The sequence below is a fragment of the Gavia stellata genome, chromosome 33, assembly GCF_030936135.1.
Source record: "Gavia stellata isolate bGavSte3 chromosome 33, bGavSte3.hap2, whole genome shotgun sequence".
Taxonomy (NCBI): Eukaryota; Metazoa; Chordata; class Aves; order Gaviiformes; family Gaviidae; genus Gavia; species Gavia stellata.
The window spans coordinates 256,590-271,234 of NC_082626.1; the positions used below are offsets into that span (position 1 = coordinate 256,590).

A 14,645-nucleotide genomic window follows, 5' to 3' on the forward strand; every position below is an offset into this window, starting at 1 on the left:
ACAGGGGCACCAGGGGGTCGGAACAGGGGACAGGGGCCACCTCCGGCCACAGCGGTCCCCAAGTGGGGACACGTGTCCCCCCGCCATCACGCGGGGACACCCCGCTCCTCCTTTGCCTGGCACGTCTGCTCACCCTGTCCCCTCCGTCCCCATCACTCCGTCCCCTCCGGCCCTATCCCCTCTGTCCCCTCTCCCCTCTGTCCCTAGCCCTGTCCCCATCCCTGTCCCCTCTGTCCCCATCCCCACGGGACCGCCCCGTCCCGCAGCCAGCTTCTGCCCGGCACAAAGATGGCGGCGACCCCACGGGCCGTTTCCTGGCTGTTTCCCTTAGTAAAGATGGCGGCGGAGCTGCCCACGGTCAATATGGCGGCGCGGCAGGGCTTCGCCTGCCCTCCGCAAACATGGCGCCCGGCCCCGCCCCCGCCGCGGCGCTGAAGGCGGGGCGGCGCATGCGTACTGCCAAGGGAAAGATGGCGGCGCTGCGGGCGCTGGGGCGGCTGAGGGCACCTTCGGGGCTGCGGGCGGCGGCGGCGGCGCGGCTGGGGCCGGCCCCGGCCCGGTGAGAGCGGTGGGGAACCGGGACCGGAGGCGGGACCGGGGCTGAGAAGGCTGGGACCGGGGCCGGGGGCGGCGGGGCCCGGGCCGGGGGCGGCGGGGCCTGGGCCTCCCCCTCACGGCCCGGCCCCGTCCCGCAGGGCGGCGCGGCAGTGGCAGCCCGATGTGGAGTGGGCCCAGCAGTTCGCCGGCGCCGTCATGTACCCGAGCAAGGAGACGGAGAAGTGGGTGCCGCCGCCCTGGAACGGTAAGAGGCGGCGGGGGGCGTCAGCGGCCGGGGGGGACCCGAGGCCCTGGGGGAGCGCAGGAGGGGGGAGGCCGAGGTCTTGGGAGAGTGTAGGGCGCCCTGGGGGGGGTCGTGGAGAGGCCCTGAGGCCCTGGGAAGGTCCCTCGGGGGGAAGGCCGAGGCCCTGGGAAGTGTAAGGTGCTTTGGGTGGGAGTCGAGGGCCTTGCAGAGGGTCCGGGGGTGGGGGGCTGAGGTCCTGGAAGGATGTTGTGGGCCCTGGAGAGGCCCCGAGGCCCTGAGGGGTGTTGGAGGCCCTTGGGAGGGCCCTGGAAGAGTGTTGGGGGCCCTCCGGGAGGCCCTGAGTGCCTGGGGGGGGTACTGGGAGGATGTTGGGTGCTCTGGGTGGGCTCTGGAGGGGGCCCAAGGCCCTGAGGGAGCCCTGAGGGAGTGTTGGGGGCCTTTGGGAGTGCTCAGTGGGCTCCAGAGCCAGACTGGGGGTTGTTGGAGTCCCTGTGGGTGCTCAGAGCTGTCTGGGAGGCACTAGGGGCTCTGTGGGAGCTCAGTGGATGTCAGGTTGGGGGTTACATGGGGCCAGGGGGTGCCTTGGGTCAGTCTGAGGCTCACTGGATGCTTGCTGGGGTCTGGGGCTCAGGTGAGGTACTGGCTCGGTGGGTCCTGTGGGGGTCTGGGGGTGTCCTGGGCCCCTGGGTACCCAGAGGTGCTGCTTGGTGGGTGCTTGAGGCTGGACTGGGGCTCACTGGGTGCCTGGTGGGTGCTCTGAGACCGGTGGGTGACCAGTGAGGACTCAGCGGGTGCTTGGGCGGTGTCTTGTTCTCCTGAGTGTCCCATGGGTGCCTGGGTCTCAGGGGGTGCAGGTGTACAGGGCAAATCTCCTAGGAGCTTTAGCCCCATCCGTGCCTCCCTGAGCTGCTGTGAGATGCTCCTGTGTCAGGTCCCAGTCAGGCTTTGAGCTTCTCATCCCTCACTTCTCCTTGCTGGCTGTGTAAATCTTCCTGCACCCGGCCCTTCTGCCTACACAGCATCGGGAAGAGCGGCCAGCCCGGGCTGAGCCTCCCAGAAGGCAGAGAGAGGCCCTTGGACCTGTCCCAGGGGTCTTGCATTGGGTCGAGACAGAAGCCGGCAGTGGGGACGCCGCGTTCTTGGTGTGCGGCCAAGCCCTGAGCTCAGCTTGGACGTCTGTCCAGCGTCCGCTCTGCATGTCCGTGCTGCTGGGAAAAGCTGAGGGCGCTCGGGGGCAAGTGGTGCTTCTGGCGGTGGGTGTTCGTCCCTGCCCGACTCCCCTCTTTCCTCCCCCGAGCAGACAAAGACCCTCTGGCTCACAAGAAGGTCTCGAGTTTGACCATAAACTTTGGGCCCCAGCACCCGGCTGCCCATGGGGTCCTGCGGCTGGTCATGGAGCTGAGTGGGGAGACGGTGAAGAAGTGCGACCCCCACATTGGCCTCCTGCACCGAGGCACTGAGAAGCTCATCGAGTACAAGACATACCTCCAGGTCAGGTGCAGTGGGCTCCCAACACTTCCCCATCCCGGGGGCCAGTGTCTGTCCCTGGGGAGAGCAAGGGGTGTCCTTTTGGGGGTGAGGAAACTAGGAGGTGAGGGGCTGTTGGTGTCCCTCTGTCTGCAACTCTGTGACTGGATCCATCACGCTGAGGAGGCTGCTGATGTGAGGGGATTTATTAGCCTGTCAGGTTATGCAGCGGTGTTTTTAAAGAGACCTTGCTGGTTTATTTTCCTGATCGGGTTTAACCTTTCTGCTGGCAGGAGAAACGGAGCTTGAAATAGCCCAGGGCTGGGGGGGAGCACTGCCTTGGCTGGCCACCGTGACTTGGGGCAGTGCCGTGACGGCTGTGCTCAACTGCACGGTGGAGATGGTTCGCAGCTGGTGCGTGCTGAGGGTGCAGGATTGGGGCCCTCGCGGTGTCTGTGAGCTGGAAAACTGTCGCAGAGAGACATTGTCTGTTTTACTTCACGCCTTATCCCAAGGCAGGGCTCCAGCCCGAGGCCCGGAGCTTTTGGGCTGCCTCCAGGGCTGCTGCTGTGCTTGAAGCGCCCCAAGCCAGGAAGATGCTGTGCCTGGGGGCTGTGTCCCGGCGCTTCCCTGTGTCCTGGTGCTCCCCGGCTGCGGCAAAGCCTCTGAGCACTGCTGGCAGTCCTGGGCCTTCGCTGCCTGGCTGTGTGTGCTGGCAGCCGCCATTCAAGGCCGTTTCTTTCGGCAGGCGCTGCCCTACTTCGACCGTCTGGACTACGTCTCCATGATGTGCAACGAGCAGGCCTATTCCCTGGCCGTGGAAAAGCTGCTCAACATCCGCCCGCCCCTGAGAGCTCAGTGGATCCGAGGTGAGGGCAGCCTCATGCGTCCCCGTAACATTTCTGCGGGGGCTCCAGCTCCCATCCCGGAGGCAGGCACTCCTGCCTGCCCTGCTGAGGGTCGTAGCTCTTGGCTTTCCGGGGGCTCAGCCCTCGTTCCCTGTCCCCAGGAGAGCGTGGGGCCAGAGGTGCTCACCCACTTCTGCCCCCTCTGCCCCCAGTCCTCTTCGCAGAGATAACCCGGCTGCTCAACCACATCATGGCTGTGACCACGCACGCGCTGGACATCGGGGCCATGACCCCCTTCTTCTGGATGTTTGAGGAGAGGGAGAAGGTAAAGGGCAGCATGGCCGTACTGGGGGGATCGGCAGGGGGGCGGATTTGGGGCTCGGTGCTGCCCATGGGGCCATGCCGTGGAGCAGCGGGCTCTCCTCTGTCCCCACAGATGTTTGAGTTCTACGAGCGGGTCTCAGGGGCACGGATGCACGCTGCCTACATCCGCCCCGGTGGGGTGCACCAGGTAAGGGCGGCTGCACAGTGCTCTGGCTTCCTGCAGAGCCCCTCTGGTCTGGCGGGGATGTGCAGGGTGTCCCTGTGTGAGTGATGGCCCCTCCAGTGTCTCCCTGCCTGCGTCCCCGGTGCCACCGGCCGTGCACGGGCTGACCTCCCTCTCCTCCCGCACAGGACTTGCCCCTGGGGCTGATGGATGACATCTATGAGTTCGTGAAGAATTTCTCCACGCGGATAGACGAGGTGGAGGAGGTGAGGCGGGATGGGAGCCGCACTTCTGCTCAAAACCTGGGAGAGAGGGATGGTCCCCATTTCCCTGCACCCTGAGTCCTGGGGTCTCGCGTTGCCTGTCTCCGGGGCACAGCCAGCGTGGGGTTATTCCTCTCATGGCAGTGGCGACAGGGTGACGCAGGTCAGGAAAGGGGGTGCGCAGTCGGGGAGAGGCACCCGGGTGACTAACGCCCTGCTGCCCGCAGATGCTCACGAACAACCGCATCTGGAAGAACCGCACGGTCGACATTGGGGTGATAACGGCAGAGGAGGCTCTCAACTATGGGTTCAGGTGGGTCTAGTGGCTTCTGGGGACGCTTGTGGGGGGGGCCTCAGCCTCCTGCCACCACCGAGCTGTGTCGTGCTCCCCAGAAGGATTAGGGTTGAGTCCAAAGAACTCAGCCCCAGCTGCGGGAGTCCACAGGGCCAGTCGGAGCCGTCTTGGGGACCGATGACACCGGTGACTGTCAGGGCAGTGCTACCCGGTGGCTGCAGCGTGGCAGGAGCTGTGATGCTGTGTCCTGCCTGGCTTTGCCTGCCTGACGTCCCCAAGTCATCCTCTGGCGGCCGCTGCTCAGGGCTGTGGGGTGTGCGCAGGCAGGGGACGCGTGGCCGCTTTCCCCTGGGTCAAGGTCTGCTTTGGGGCGTGGGGAGGGCCTGGAGCTGGCGTGGGGCTGGGGCCCCCGCTTCGGCTGAGCTGCTCACTCGCTTCTTTCTGCCCAGTGGGGTGATGCTTCGGGGCTCAGGGATCCACTGGGATCTGCGCAAGACCCAGCCCTATGACGTCTATGACCAGGTGGAGTTTGACGTCCCTATCGGCTCCCGGGGCGACTGCTACGACAGGTATGTCATGCCACGGCTCTGCTGGGTGCCGTGGGGGGCCTTGGCAGGGTCACACCTCCTCCGTGGGCCTGCGGTGAGGCCGTGACTTCCCCACGGGGTGCCCAGCACACAGGGCGCTGGTCCTGAGCGGTGTGGGGGTCCCACAGGTACCTGTGCCGCGTGGAGGAGATGCGACAATCCCTCCGTATCATCCTGCAGTGCCTCAACAAGATGCCTGAGGGGGAGATCAAAGTGGATGATGCCAAAATCTCTCCTCCAAAGCGGGCAGAGATGAAGGTAAAAGCACTTCCTTCCCCCGCCAGGCCTTGCTGCCAGCTGTGTGTTGGCGCCGGTGAGCAGGAAACGTGATTTGGCGTGTCAGACACTTGTGCTGAAGATTTTGCCGGTGCTATCTGCCGCTGTGTCTGTCCCCGGCTTGACTGGGGACTGCCTGTCCTGTGTGCCGCCCCTGCCAGGTCTGGCAGCGTGTGGGCAGGGAGGACAGCTTTGCACCGGGGGGAGGTTCCCTGCTTGCTGAAGCCACTCCTGAGCGCTGCGGCAGTCCAGCGCCGCGCCGTGGGAGGGGATCTCCCTTCCCTGGCTCTGCCAGGCCCGGCCCAGCTTGGCCAAAAAGCTGCCTTGGTGAAGGCAGGGGCTGGCAGAGCAGAGGCCAGCAGGGAGGAGACCCGACGGCTGCCCTGCCTCGTCATCCCACATGCTCGTTACGGCCCATGGCCGTGTGAGCGTGGCCACCACCCCGGTTCCCACGCTTTGCTCCCTGTCACTAGCCGCTGATGCGCCGGCAGGAGATGGGCAGCGTTTTCGGCCTGCATCGGGCCGCACGCCCTCAGTGATACTGCCCTCCTCTCTCTGCAGACCTCCATGGAGTCGCTGATCCATCACTTCAAGCTCTACACAGAGGGCTACCAGGTGCCCCCCGGAGCCACCTACACAGCCATCGAGGCCCCCAAGGTGCCAGTTGTCACGGTGTTACAGGGACAGTGGGCTCTGGCACGGTGAAGGGTGTCCTGGCTGCTCTGTGCCACTCTTGGGGACATCGTGGTGCTCCTGTCACTGGCTGGGTGGGCTGTCCTGTCCCCGGGACTCTGCTCTCGCACCAGGCTGGTGTTTAAGAGCTGGACGCTGCGGCTAGGAGAGAGAGAGCCTCAGCCCTCTGACAGCGTCACCACATCACCAAGCTTGTCCCCGTGTCCTTGCAGGGCGAATTTGGCGTCTACCTTGTCTCGGACGGCAGCAGCCGCCCCTACCGCTGCAAGATCAAGGCGCCTGGATTTGCTCACCTGGTAGGAGAGGCTGGGGCAGCCCGTGGCATCGCCGTGCCAGGGCCCGTGGCGAGGGTGGCATTTGGGCTGGAGGGGACAAGCGCAGCCCGGGACAACGTTTCTTTCTCTCTCCTTGCTGGGCTCGCTCCAACACGGCCCCAACATGGTGGGCTAGGGCAGGGGTCCGTGGGCCGCTGCCTGCCTGTCCCCCAGGGTCCCTCTGGGACCCGAACTTGTGTCTCGTGCCTCTGCCGCTAGAGCCAGTTTCCTTTCTCTGCTGATAACTGACCACTTCCCCCCTTCCTCCCTGCCACGCTGGCGGGGGCAGCACCCCCTCCCCTGCCTGCCCCCAGCCACTGGGGAGGGAGCGAGGGAGCGAGCCCTGCTACCAGCACGGCACCCGCTCCGGAAGCGGTGAGCTGGGCCAGACCCCGCTCGACCACTCTGCCATTGTGCAAACCCAGGAGGCAGAGCCATCCCCCTCCCGCGTTGGCAGGCCTGGAGCCAGGGTGATGGGTGCTCGTGGTGGGGCTCTGGAGAGGGGTGCCGCGGGCTGATGGGGCTCCCTGTGCTCTGCTTCAGGCTGGTCTGGATCGAATGTCGCAGGGCCACATGCTCGCGGATGTCGTGGCCATCATAGGTAGGTGCCCTCCTTGGGCTGGGGGCTCCCACAGCTATTGGGGGGTCTCCTTCCCCATTCGGGGGGGCTGATCGTGCCCTGACCCCTCCCTCCCTCCCCCAGGCACACAGGACATCGTCTTTGGGGAAGTGGATCGGTGAGGCGGCGGCCCCGGCTGGCCCCACTGTGCCCGTCTCCTGCTCTGTGTGCTGCTCTGGGCAAGGGGGTCCCCGGCCCCCCTCCGTGCCCCCTTCCTCATCTGAGTCAAATAAAGACTAAACTGGGTCCTGCCTGTCCAGCGCCTCTGGCCCTGCCTCAGCCCTTCTCCAGCCAAAATCTGGTGAAACCCCGCTCTTCCTTGCTTTCCCACGTGAGGCTCGTGGTCGAGAGCTTCCCCTTCCTGTGGTTGCAGCCCTCCCTGGGTGGAGGATCCTCCCTGGCCGGGGGGAGCCTGGAGGGACCCCTGGGGTTTCGCCTCCACCACCCCAGGTTTGGGTGCTGCCAGCGCCCGCAGCTTGCGGGCCTTCCCCGATGGCCTTCGTCTGCCCGGAGCCGGTGGGTGCTTCTGCAGCCCCCTCGGGGGACCGCAGCCATGCCGGACCAGGGCCAGGGAGCTGGGGTACCATGAGGGCCGGGGTGGGCCAGGCACGGGGAGGGCGGGTGACGCTTGGGGACAGCTCGCCTGGCCCTTGAGCAACGGCCCCACCGCCCTTTGCGGGAAGAGGGGACGGCTGTGCTGGCCAGTTCCCCAGCGCGGCCGGGGCCAGAGGAGGGGGGAAGCGAAGTGGGGGCGGCGCGAGCCGGTGGGGAGGAAGGCGCTGGCTCTGCGGTCGCTGAGTCCGACGCGAAAGCCCCAACCCCCTGGACCCTGCTCGGGCTGTGCGGAGGCATGGGTGCCCGCCTGCTGCTCACCACTGCCCTGCTGCTGCTGCGGACCCCAGCAGCAGGTGGGGATGGGGACGGGGGTCCCGCGGGGATGGGGAGTGGCTGGGTGGGCGCATGGCCCTCGGGCTGGCTCCTTTGATGGCATCCTTGCGTCTTTGGGACAAGCTGGGATCAACGAAGCCCCCCGGGGTGCTTGTGGTGTGAGGGGTGCCCCAGGGTGAGTCGTGGTGGGCTCCGGGGCTCTCTGATGCTGTCCAAGGGGACGTCAGTGCCGATGTGCGGAAAGGGGTGATGCTTGGAGGTGGTGGAGCTGAGTTCTCAGCAGCCAGGACGGGTGCAGGATTTGTCCCGGGGCAATGCTGACCCGGGGACCCCCTCCTGCCCCCCCCCACCTCCATCCTCTCCAGAGGCCCTGATGGAGCCGGGATTCTGCTACATCTTGGACGCCATCCTCTTCCTTTACGGCATCGTCCTCACCGTCCTCTATTGCCGCCTCAAGGTGAGCGCCGGGATCTGACCTGCAGCCACCTGTCCCTGGCTTGGGGACCCAGCAAAACGCCTGGCGGGCCCCGTTTTTCTGGGGGGACCCCGGGGGAGGCCACAGCGGGTGCCCCAGGGCTTCCCCACCCCTGCTGGGGCTTTTTCCTCTTCCTATTTCTTTTTCTTTTCTTTTGGGCGACCCCCTTGCTCCCCTGCAGTTCCTGGCTCACCGAGCGGCGCAGCAGGGAGCCGGCAAGGAGGTAACTGCGCTGTTGGCAAAGGGTGGCCGGGACTGGGGAGGTTTGGGGCTGGGGTACCCCAGGAGGGATGGGCACCCCCATGTGCCCCCCCAGCCAGCGCCCATCCCAGACAGTGCTGCAGCCGTGGAAGGGGAAAGCGAAGGGGAATTGGGGGGGGCTCTGGTGGTCTTAGATTGGGGGGAAATAATCCAGGAAACCTCATGGCTTCCACCCACTTCCCCAGGGAGTGAGGGGTGCAGCTGGCTGGGGGGGGAAGTGTGTCTGTGTGTGTGTCCCCCGTCCTGCCCCCACACAGCTCTTGCATTTTCTCTTTCTCTTTCCTGGAGCGGAAGGAAGAAGCCATCTACACTGTAAGTCAGCCTGGGGGTGACACAGCCTGGGGGGGCCCTGTCCCGGGGGGCCCTGTCCCAGGGGTCCCTACCCTTGGGGTATCGTGCCCCATTCTGTGGGTGCCCCGCCCTGGGGGGATGCCCCCCTCTGCAGGTGCTGTAACCTGAGGTGTGCCCTGTCACCCATGCCCCCCTTTAGGAGCACCCACTCTGGGTGCAGCCCCCCCACGACAGCCCGCAGCCCCCTGGGGCCCTTCCGTGGGGCATGTGTTGGGTGGTAAGCCCTTGCCGTGGGGTGGCAGTCTGGAGGGGGGGTGGCAGTGGGACAGGCAACCCTGTAACCCCCTCTTCTGTGCAGGGGCTCAGCGGTGAGGGCCAGGAGATGTATGAAACCCTCCAGATCAAACACTCCTGATCCCGTCCTGCCGCCGCGCTGCAGCTCCCCCTCGTCCCCCTGTCCATCCCCAGCAGCTGGGGACCCCCCCCCCACCCTCCCCCGGGACCGTGATGGAGAACTGGAGCTTTCCTCCCTGGGAATGGCTGGGTTTGCCCCCAAACCGCCTCCCCCAGGCACATGTGCAGCCTCAGTGCAGCCGCGGGGCCGGGACCCCCTGAGTCTGGGGGGGGGCTGAAGCTGCCTGGGGTGCGTGGTGCTGCCCCCCCTCTTCTGCTATTCCCCCCCCCCCCCCCCCCCCCCCCCAGTAAAGCAGCACCATGTGCAAACAGGGCAGGAGGGTTTCTGTAACGGCGGGGGGGAGAGCTGGGGCTGGGGACGATGGCACCGGCTCCTGGTGGGGCTGGACACGGCGTGGGGACGGAGAGGATGGCACTGGCTGCCACGAGGGACGGGCACCCACGAGGGACAGTGGCACCGTCTCCTGCCGGGGACAGGGACCCCCTGGGCAGGGTGGCACCATCTGATGGGGACGGAGCCTGTGGGGACAGGGACACCCTGGGCATGGGGACGGTGGCACTGGGTCCCGGTGGCAGCTGCCGCATGTTTCTGGGTGGAGGAGATGCTCCCGGCAGAGAAAAACGCCATTTCCCCCCGTTTAACCGAAAAGCTGTATTTTGGGGCCAATACCATGGAAACGGCTCCTGTGCCCGGCCCTGGCCCCACAGGGCCCTGGGTGGGGGGCAGTTCCCGGCACCCTTGGGGGTCTCGGCTGGCACCCCCGAGCCAGGGGGAGCCCCGGGAGGGGGGGTGAGGGGGAGAGGAAGGGGGGTGCTGGGAGCACGGGGGAGTACTGGGAGCAATGGGAGCAATGGGAGGGAGAATGGGGAGCACCTGGGGACACTGGGAGCTGGGGACACTTCCAGCACCTCTGGAAGCACTGGGCGCCCTGTGCAGCCCTGGGGCTCCCCCACTCGGGACCCCACCGCCCGCGCTGGGCTCTGCTGGTCCGGATCGGGCCCCGCGGGAGCCGTGGGCTGTGTGTGCGGGGGTCTGCCCGGGGTGGGGGACACACCAGCGCGCACCAGTACAGAGGCGGCGTCCCCGGTTCCCCCGGTGCCCCGCGGGTGTCACGGGACGTTCTCGTAGGTGTCGCTCGGGAGCCGCAGCCGCGCGTGGGGCCCCGGCAGCACCGCGTAGGTGACGGGCGGCTCCCGCGGGGGCCCGGGGCGGGGGGAGCCCCGGGGGGGCCGTGAGCGGGACGGGGAGGTGCCTGCAAGAGAAGCCGGTTCGGGGACTCGGGCTGGGGGCGGTGACACGCGTGGGTGGTGTGTCGTCGTCCCCCGTCCCCGCCCCGTACTCACCCCCGCCCCGCCCGGTGACCACAACGTCGGTGTACAGCACCTCCTCGTCTCCCGGAGCCGCGGGGGGAGCTGTGGGCTCCGGCCGGCGACTCTCGGGCCCCGGAGGGGCCGTGGGGTCCCTGCAGGGACAAGGGGGTACCTGGGGCGGGGGCAGACCGGGCGGGGGGGGCTGCATGTGCAGCCTCGGGGAAAGGGGCTTCGTGGTCTGACCCCCCCTCACCTGCCCCAGCTCTTCCCGCGGTCCCCGGCGGCTGCAAGGCAAGGGGGGGGGGTGAGTGGCCCTGGGGTCCCGGGGTGACAGCGGCAAGGGACCCCTGGGACTCCCCGGACCCCGAGCCAAGGGCCCCGGGGCTCTGCCCTGCACACCCAGGAGGGAGGGGGGAGCCCGGGACCCCCAGGGCCCTGAGCTGTGGTACCAGGGACTCAGATGAGACAGGGGGATGTGGGCTACAAGCAGGCAGACCCCCCAAGACCCCCCGGGACCCCCCGGACCCCAAGCCAAGGACTCCAGGGCTCAGCCCTGCATGCCTAGGAAGGAGGGGAGACCCCCAGGACCCCAACACGACAGTACCAGGGACTCAGCCCTGGCCCTGCACACCCAGGTGAGATGGGGGGATGTGGGCTGCAAGCAGGGAGGGCCCCTAAGACCCCCCAGGACCCCCCAAGACCCCCCAGGACCCCGAGCCAAGGGCACTGGGAGCTCAGCCCTAGCCAAGACGGGGGATGTGGGGTGCAGTCCCATTGCGCCCCCCCGGCCAGTGTAGGGGGGCTTTCACCCCACCCGAGACTACCAACCCAGCCCCCAGCCCCACGGTGTGGGCCACCCACCCGCGCGGTGCCGGTGCCGGTGCCGGAGGTGCCAGGCTATGGCAGCACCGAGCAGGAGCAGGAGCAGGAGGGGCACGCTGAGCCCCACGGCCACAGCTGGGGACAGAGTGGGGATGAGCCCAGGTGAGCACCAAGCCCAGGGGGCTGGACCCCCGCGGGGATGCCAGAGGGGATGGATGAGTGTGGCCCCCACCCGTACCCTGCTGCCACCGTCCCCATCCCGGCTGCGTCACCGAGAGTGCCAGCGCTGGGCTGAGCGCCTGGAAGACGCGGTGGGCGCCGAGGCGGTTGGTGGCCAGGCAGTGGTAGGTCCCAGCGTGTGCCGGCCCCACAGTCCCCAGGGACAGGACAGGCCCCGAGCCCAGCTCCTGCCCGTCCCGCAGCCAGGTGAAGGTCACCGGCGTGGTGCCCGCGCGCAGCAAGCAGCTCAGGTTGAGGCTCTCGCCCACTGGCACCGATGGCTCTGTCCTCGCCATTGTGATGGTGGCACCTGCCACCGGCACTGCCAGGCGGAGAGACGGTCCCAGGATCAGACCGGTGGTGGTGGCCATCCCCTGGCATGGGATGAGGTGATGCTGTGGGTGGGGGGCACCCGAAGCTAGAGGGTCATGCTCACCCAGGACGGTGACCCACAGCGGCGGGCTGTCGGCTGCGGAGCCGCCATTGGTGGCCGTGCAGTGGTAGCGGCCGCCATCCCGCTGGTGCACGGCGCTGAGCTCGTAGCGGGGGCCCGTGGCCAGTGGTGCGGCCGAGCCCTGCCGGTGCCAGGAGAAGGAGAGGGGCCCCGTCCCCGCGGCCACCGAGCAGCCCAGCACCAGGCGGTCACCCTCTGCCACCTGTCCCCCGGGGGGCTGGGCCACCAGGGACACCCCGGAGACTGGGACCCCTGCGGGGAGGAGACGGGCAGGGAGGGGGGACCTGGGAGGGACAGGGGGACCTGGGAGGGGATGGAGGGAACCTAGAAAGGTATGTGGGGACCCAGGCAGGGGTGGGGGGACCTGGGAGGGACAGGGGGACCTGGGGAGGGATGGAGGGGACCCTAGAAAGGTGTGTGGGGACTCGGAGAGGGATGGAGGGATTCGGAGAGGGATGGAAGGAGCTGGGGAGGGATGTGGGGAGCCAGGCAGGGGTGGGGGACCTGGGGAGGGATGGAGTGACCTGGGGAGCATGGAGAGACAACAGGGAGGGATGGGGGACCCCAGGGAGGGACAGAAGGACCTGGTGAGGGATGGAGTGACCTGGGGAGGGATGGGAGGAGCCAGGCAGGGATGGAGGGACCTGGGAAGGGATGGGGGGACCTGGGGAGAGACACAGCAAGCCAGGCAGGGATGGGGGGATCTGGAGAGGGATGGAGGGATCCCAGGGAGGGATGTGGGGACCTGGGGAGGGCTGCAGGGCTGTGGTACACCCCCATCCCTCCCACACACTCACTGCGCACTGTGATGGTGACCGGGGTGCTGCGTTTCCGCACGCTGGCCGTCTCTGTCTGCACCTCGCAGGAGTAGCTCCCTGAGTGTGACAGCCCCACGGCCGGCAGCTGGAACTGGGGGGAGCCCTGGGGTCCCCCCACCACCACCTCATCCCGGTAGAAGAGGTGCTGGAGTCGGGCAAGGGGCCGCAGGGGGCTGGGGTGGCTGAGGCAGCGCAGGGCCAGGGGGGCTCCCTCGGGGGGCTCGACCGGGCCTTCCAGGCGCAGCACCGGCACCGAGAAGAGCTCTGGGAAGGAGCCGTGAGGGGGACAGTGACCCCGAGCCTGCTGGGGAGGGGGGGCTGCACCCCGCTGGGTGGGTGTCGGGGAGCAGGTGCTCACCTTGCACCGCCACCGTCACTGGCGCTGAATCGTGCCGTGTGGGCAGGATGTGGTTCACCTTGGCCTGGCAGTGGTAGCGCCCGCTGTGGTGCAGCTGCAGCAGGGGCAGGAGCAGTTTGGCCTCCGGGGAGGACCCCCCCAGCGCCTCCCACTCGCGGAAGAACTGCACCTGGGTGATCTGCGTGTTCTTCCAGGCCCGGCAGCGCAGCAGCAACGCATCCCCCTCCAGCAGTGCCTGCGCTGGCACCTGCAGCACCAGCCAGTCTGCAAGAGAGGGCCGGGGTGGCCGGCACACGGGGATGCAGCCGGTGGACTCCCGTTGCATGGGGATGCACCAGCATGCACAGGAATGCACCTAGTGATGCACAGGAATGCACCTAGTGATGCACAGGAGATGCAGCCAGCATGCATGGGGATGCACCAGCATGCACGGGAATGCACCTAGTGATGCACAGGAGATGCAGCCAGCATGCACATGGATGCACAAGCATGCACGGGGAGGCACCGGTGTGCACGGGGATGCACCTAGTGTTGCACAAGAGATGCAGCCAGCGTGCAATGGACGCACCAGTGTGCACGGGGATGGGCTCCCGTCACACGAGGGGTGAGAGGCTGTGAAACAGAGCCCACCCAAAGCCCTTGGAGCACCCGCGGGTGCCAGGGCAGGGGCACCCATCCAGCCCCTCACCTTTTGAGAAGCTCAGGGTGATGGGGGGGCTGAGCCCAGCGCCAGGGCTGCTGCACTGGTAGCTGCTGCTCCCGGGGTGGTGTTTGGAGACGTAGATGTGGTCGGATTCTGTCTGCTGCTGGAACTGCCTATTGACGTACCAGTTGGTGGGGCTGGGCGCGCCAGAGCCCCGGCAGGTCAGCATCACCTTCTCCAGCACGAACACCGGCATCCAGGGGGGGTCCAGCGTGAGCTGGCTGAGCTGGGCGCCTGCAGGGTGACAGGGGACGCCAGCCTGCCGGGGCCACTGGGGGTGTCTGGGGACAGAGGGGCCAGGGACCGGCAGCGAGGACTCACCAGCAAGGCCGAGGGCTTGGGCTGGAAGGGAGAAGGGGAGAGAGGCTGGGTGGGGGCTGCTGCCGCGGGGACACCGGCACCCAGGGGATGGGGTGCAGGGGCTGTCCCCAAGCTGCCCCCAAGGGAACACCGGCACCCGTGGGAAAGGGCACGGGGATGGTCCCCGGGACAGCCGGGAGACCCCAGAGGATGTGGCTGCGTCAGAGCCGCCCACGCGCCGCATCTGTGTGGCACGGCCACCCCGGGCTGGCGCGGGTCTTGGAGACACCGCCGCCGCCCCGGGCGGGTGCAGGGCACAGGGACACCTCCACCAGCCCCATGGCACCTGTCCCCACAGCCCCATCTCCATGCCCTGTCCCCATGGTCCCATCCCCATGGCACCTGCCCCCATGGCCCCATCTGCATGGTGCTTGTCCCCATGGTCCCATCCCCACAGCCCTGTCCCCATGTCCCCATCCCCACAGCTGCCCCAGCCCCATGGTGCCAGCCCCCACAACCCCATCCCTGTGATGCCTGTGTCCATGTCTCCATCCCCACGTCCCCATCATTGCTATGTCCCCAACCTCACAGCCCTGTCCCCATGTCCCCATTCCCACAGCCTCCCCAGTCAGATGGTACCAGTCCCCACATCCCCATCCCTGTGATGCGTGTCCCCCCTT

At 67.7% G+C, this 14,645-nt stretch overlaps 3 protein-coding genes across 3 annotated transcripts; 2 read left to right on the plus strand and 1 right to left on the minus strand.

Annotated features, from left to right (window-relative positions):
• The first annotated feature begins 434 nt into the window (after positions 1–434).
• On the plus strand, positions 435–6,897 carry NDUFS2 (NADH:ubiquinone oxidoreductase core subunit S2). The gene is made up of 14 exons (XM_059832253.1): positions 435–559; positions 696–802; positions 2,103–2,293; positions 3,018–3,138; positions 3,330–3,442; positions 3,554–3,628; positions 3,793–3,870; positions 4,095–4,180; positions 4,612–4,731; positions 4,878–5,007; positions 5,587–5,682; positions 5,931–6,014; positions 6,576–6,633; positions 6,736–6,897. Exons 1-14 carry the CDS (start codon positions 450–452, stop codon positions 6,771–6,773), a joined length of 1,407 nt encoding a protein of 468 aa, XP_059688236.1. The 5' UTR covers positions 435–449; the 3' UTR covers positions 6,774–6,897.
• Positions 6,898–7,451: 554 nt separating this feature from the next.
• On the plus strand, positions 7,452–9,024 carry FCER1G (Fc epsilon receptor Ig). The gene is made up of 5 exons (XM_059832403.1): positions 7,452–7,559; positions 7,905–7,996; positions 8,196–8,237; positions 8,564–8,587; positions 8,925–9,024. The coding sequence occupies exons 1-5, from the start codon at positions 7,502–7,504 to the stop codon at positions 8,979–8,981; spliced, it is 273 nt and encodes a 90-aa protein (XP_059688386.1). The 5' UTR covers positions 7,452–7,501; the 3' UTR covers positions 8,982–9,024.
• A 1,066-nt stretch (positions 9,025–10,090) lies between these two features.
• On the minus strand, positions 10,091–14,377 carry LOC104258854 (Fc receptor-like protein 3). The gene is made up of 10 exons (XM_059832048.1): positions 14,368–14,377; positions 13,651–13,899; positions 12,963–13,226; positions 12,584–12,868; positions 11,769–12,038; positions 11,352–11,654; positions 11,153–11,248; positions 10,545–10,575; positions 10,325–10,443; positions 10,091–10,233 (listed from the first exon to the last, which is right to left on the minus strand). Exons 1-10 carry the CDS (start codon positions 14,375–14,377, stop codon positions 10,091–10,093), a joined length of 1,770 nt encoding a protein of 589 aa, XP_059688031.1.
• Between the last annotated feature and the right edge of the window lie 268 nt (positions 14,378–14,645).

Excerpts from the sequence above, each read along its gene's own strand:
- LOC104258854 (XM_059832048.1), bottom strand. Across the intron at positions 12,039-12,583 it reads GGTCACCATCACAGTGCGCA|GGGTCCCAGTCTCCGGGGTG; the intron begins GTGAGTGTGTGG and ends TCCTCCCCGCAG. Across the intron at positions 11,655-11,768 it reads GCTGTGGGTCACCGTCCTGG|TGCCGGTGGCAGGTGCCACC; the intron begins GTGAGCATGACC and ends TCCGCCTGGCAG.
- FCER1G (XM_059832403.1), top strand. The coding sequence starts at position 7,502 with ATGGGTGCCCGCCTGCTGCTCACCACTGCCCTGCTGCTGCTGCGGACC. Across the intron at positions 7,560-7,904 it reads GCTGCGGACCCCAGCAGCAG|AGGCCCTGATGGAGCCGGGA; the intron begins GTGGGGATGGGG and ends CATCCTCTCCAG. Across the intron at positions 8,238-8,563 it reads AGCAGGGAGCCGGCAAGGAG|CGGAAGGAAGAAGCCATCTA; the intron begins GTAACTGCGCTG and ends TCTTTCCTGGAG.
- NDUFS2 (XM_059832253.1), top strand. The coding sequence starts at position 450 with ATGCGTACTGCCAAGGGAAAGATGGCGGCGCTGCGGGCGCTGGGGCGG. Across the intron at positions 3,629-3,792 it reads GCCCCGGTGGGGTGCACCAG|GACTTGCCCCTGGGGCTGAT; the intron begins GTAAGGGCGGCT and ends CCTCCCGCACAG. Across the intron at positions 5,683-5,930 it reads CAGCCATCGAGGCCCCCAAG|GGCGAATTTGGCGTCTACCT; the intron begins GTGCCAGTTGTC and ends GTGTCCTTGCAG.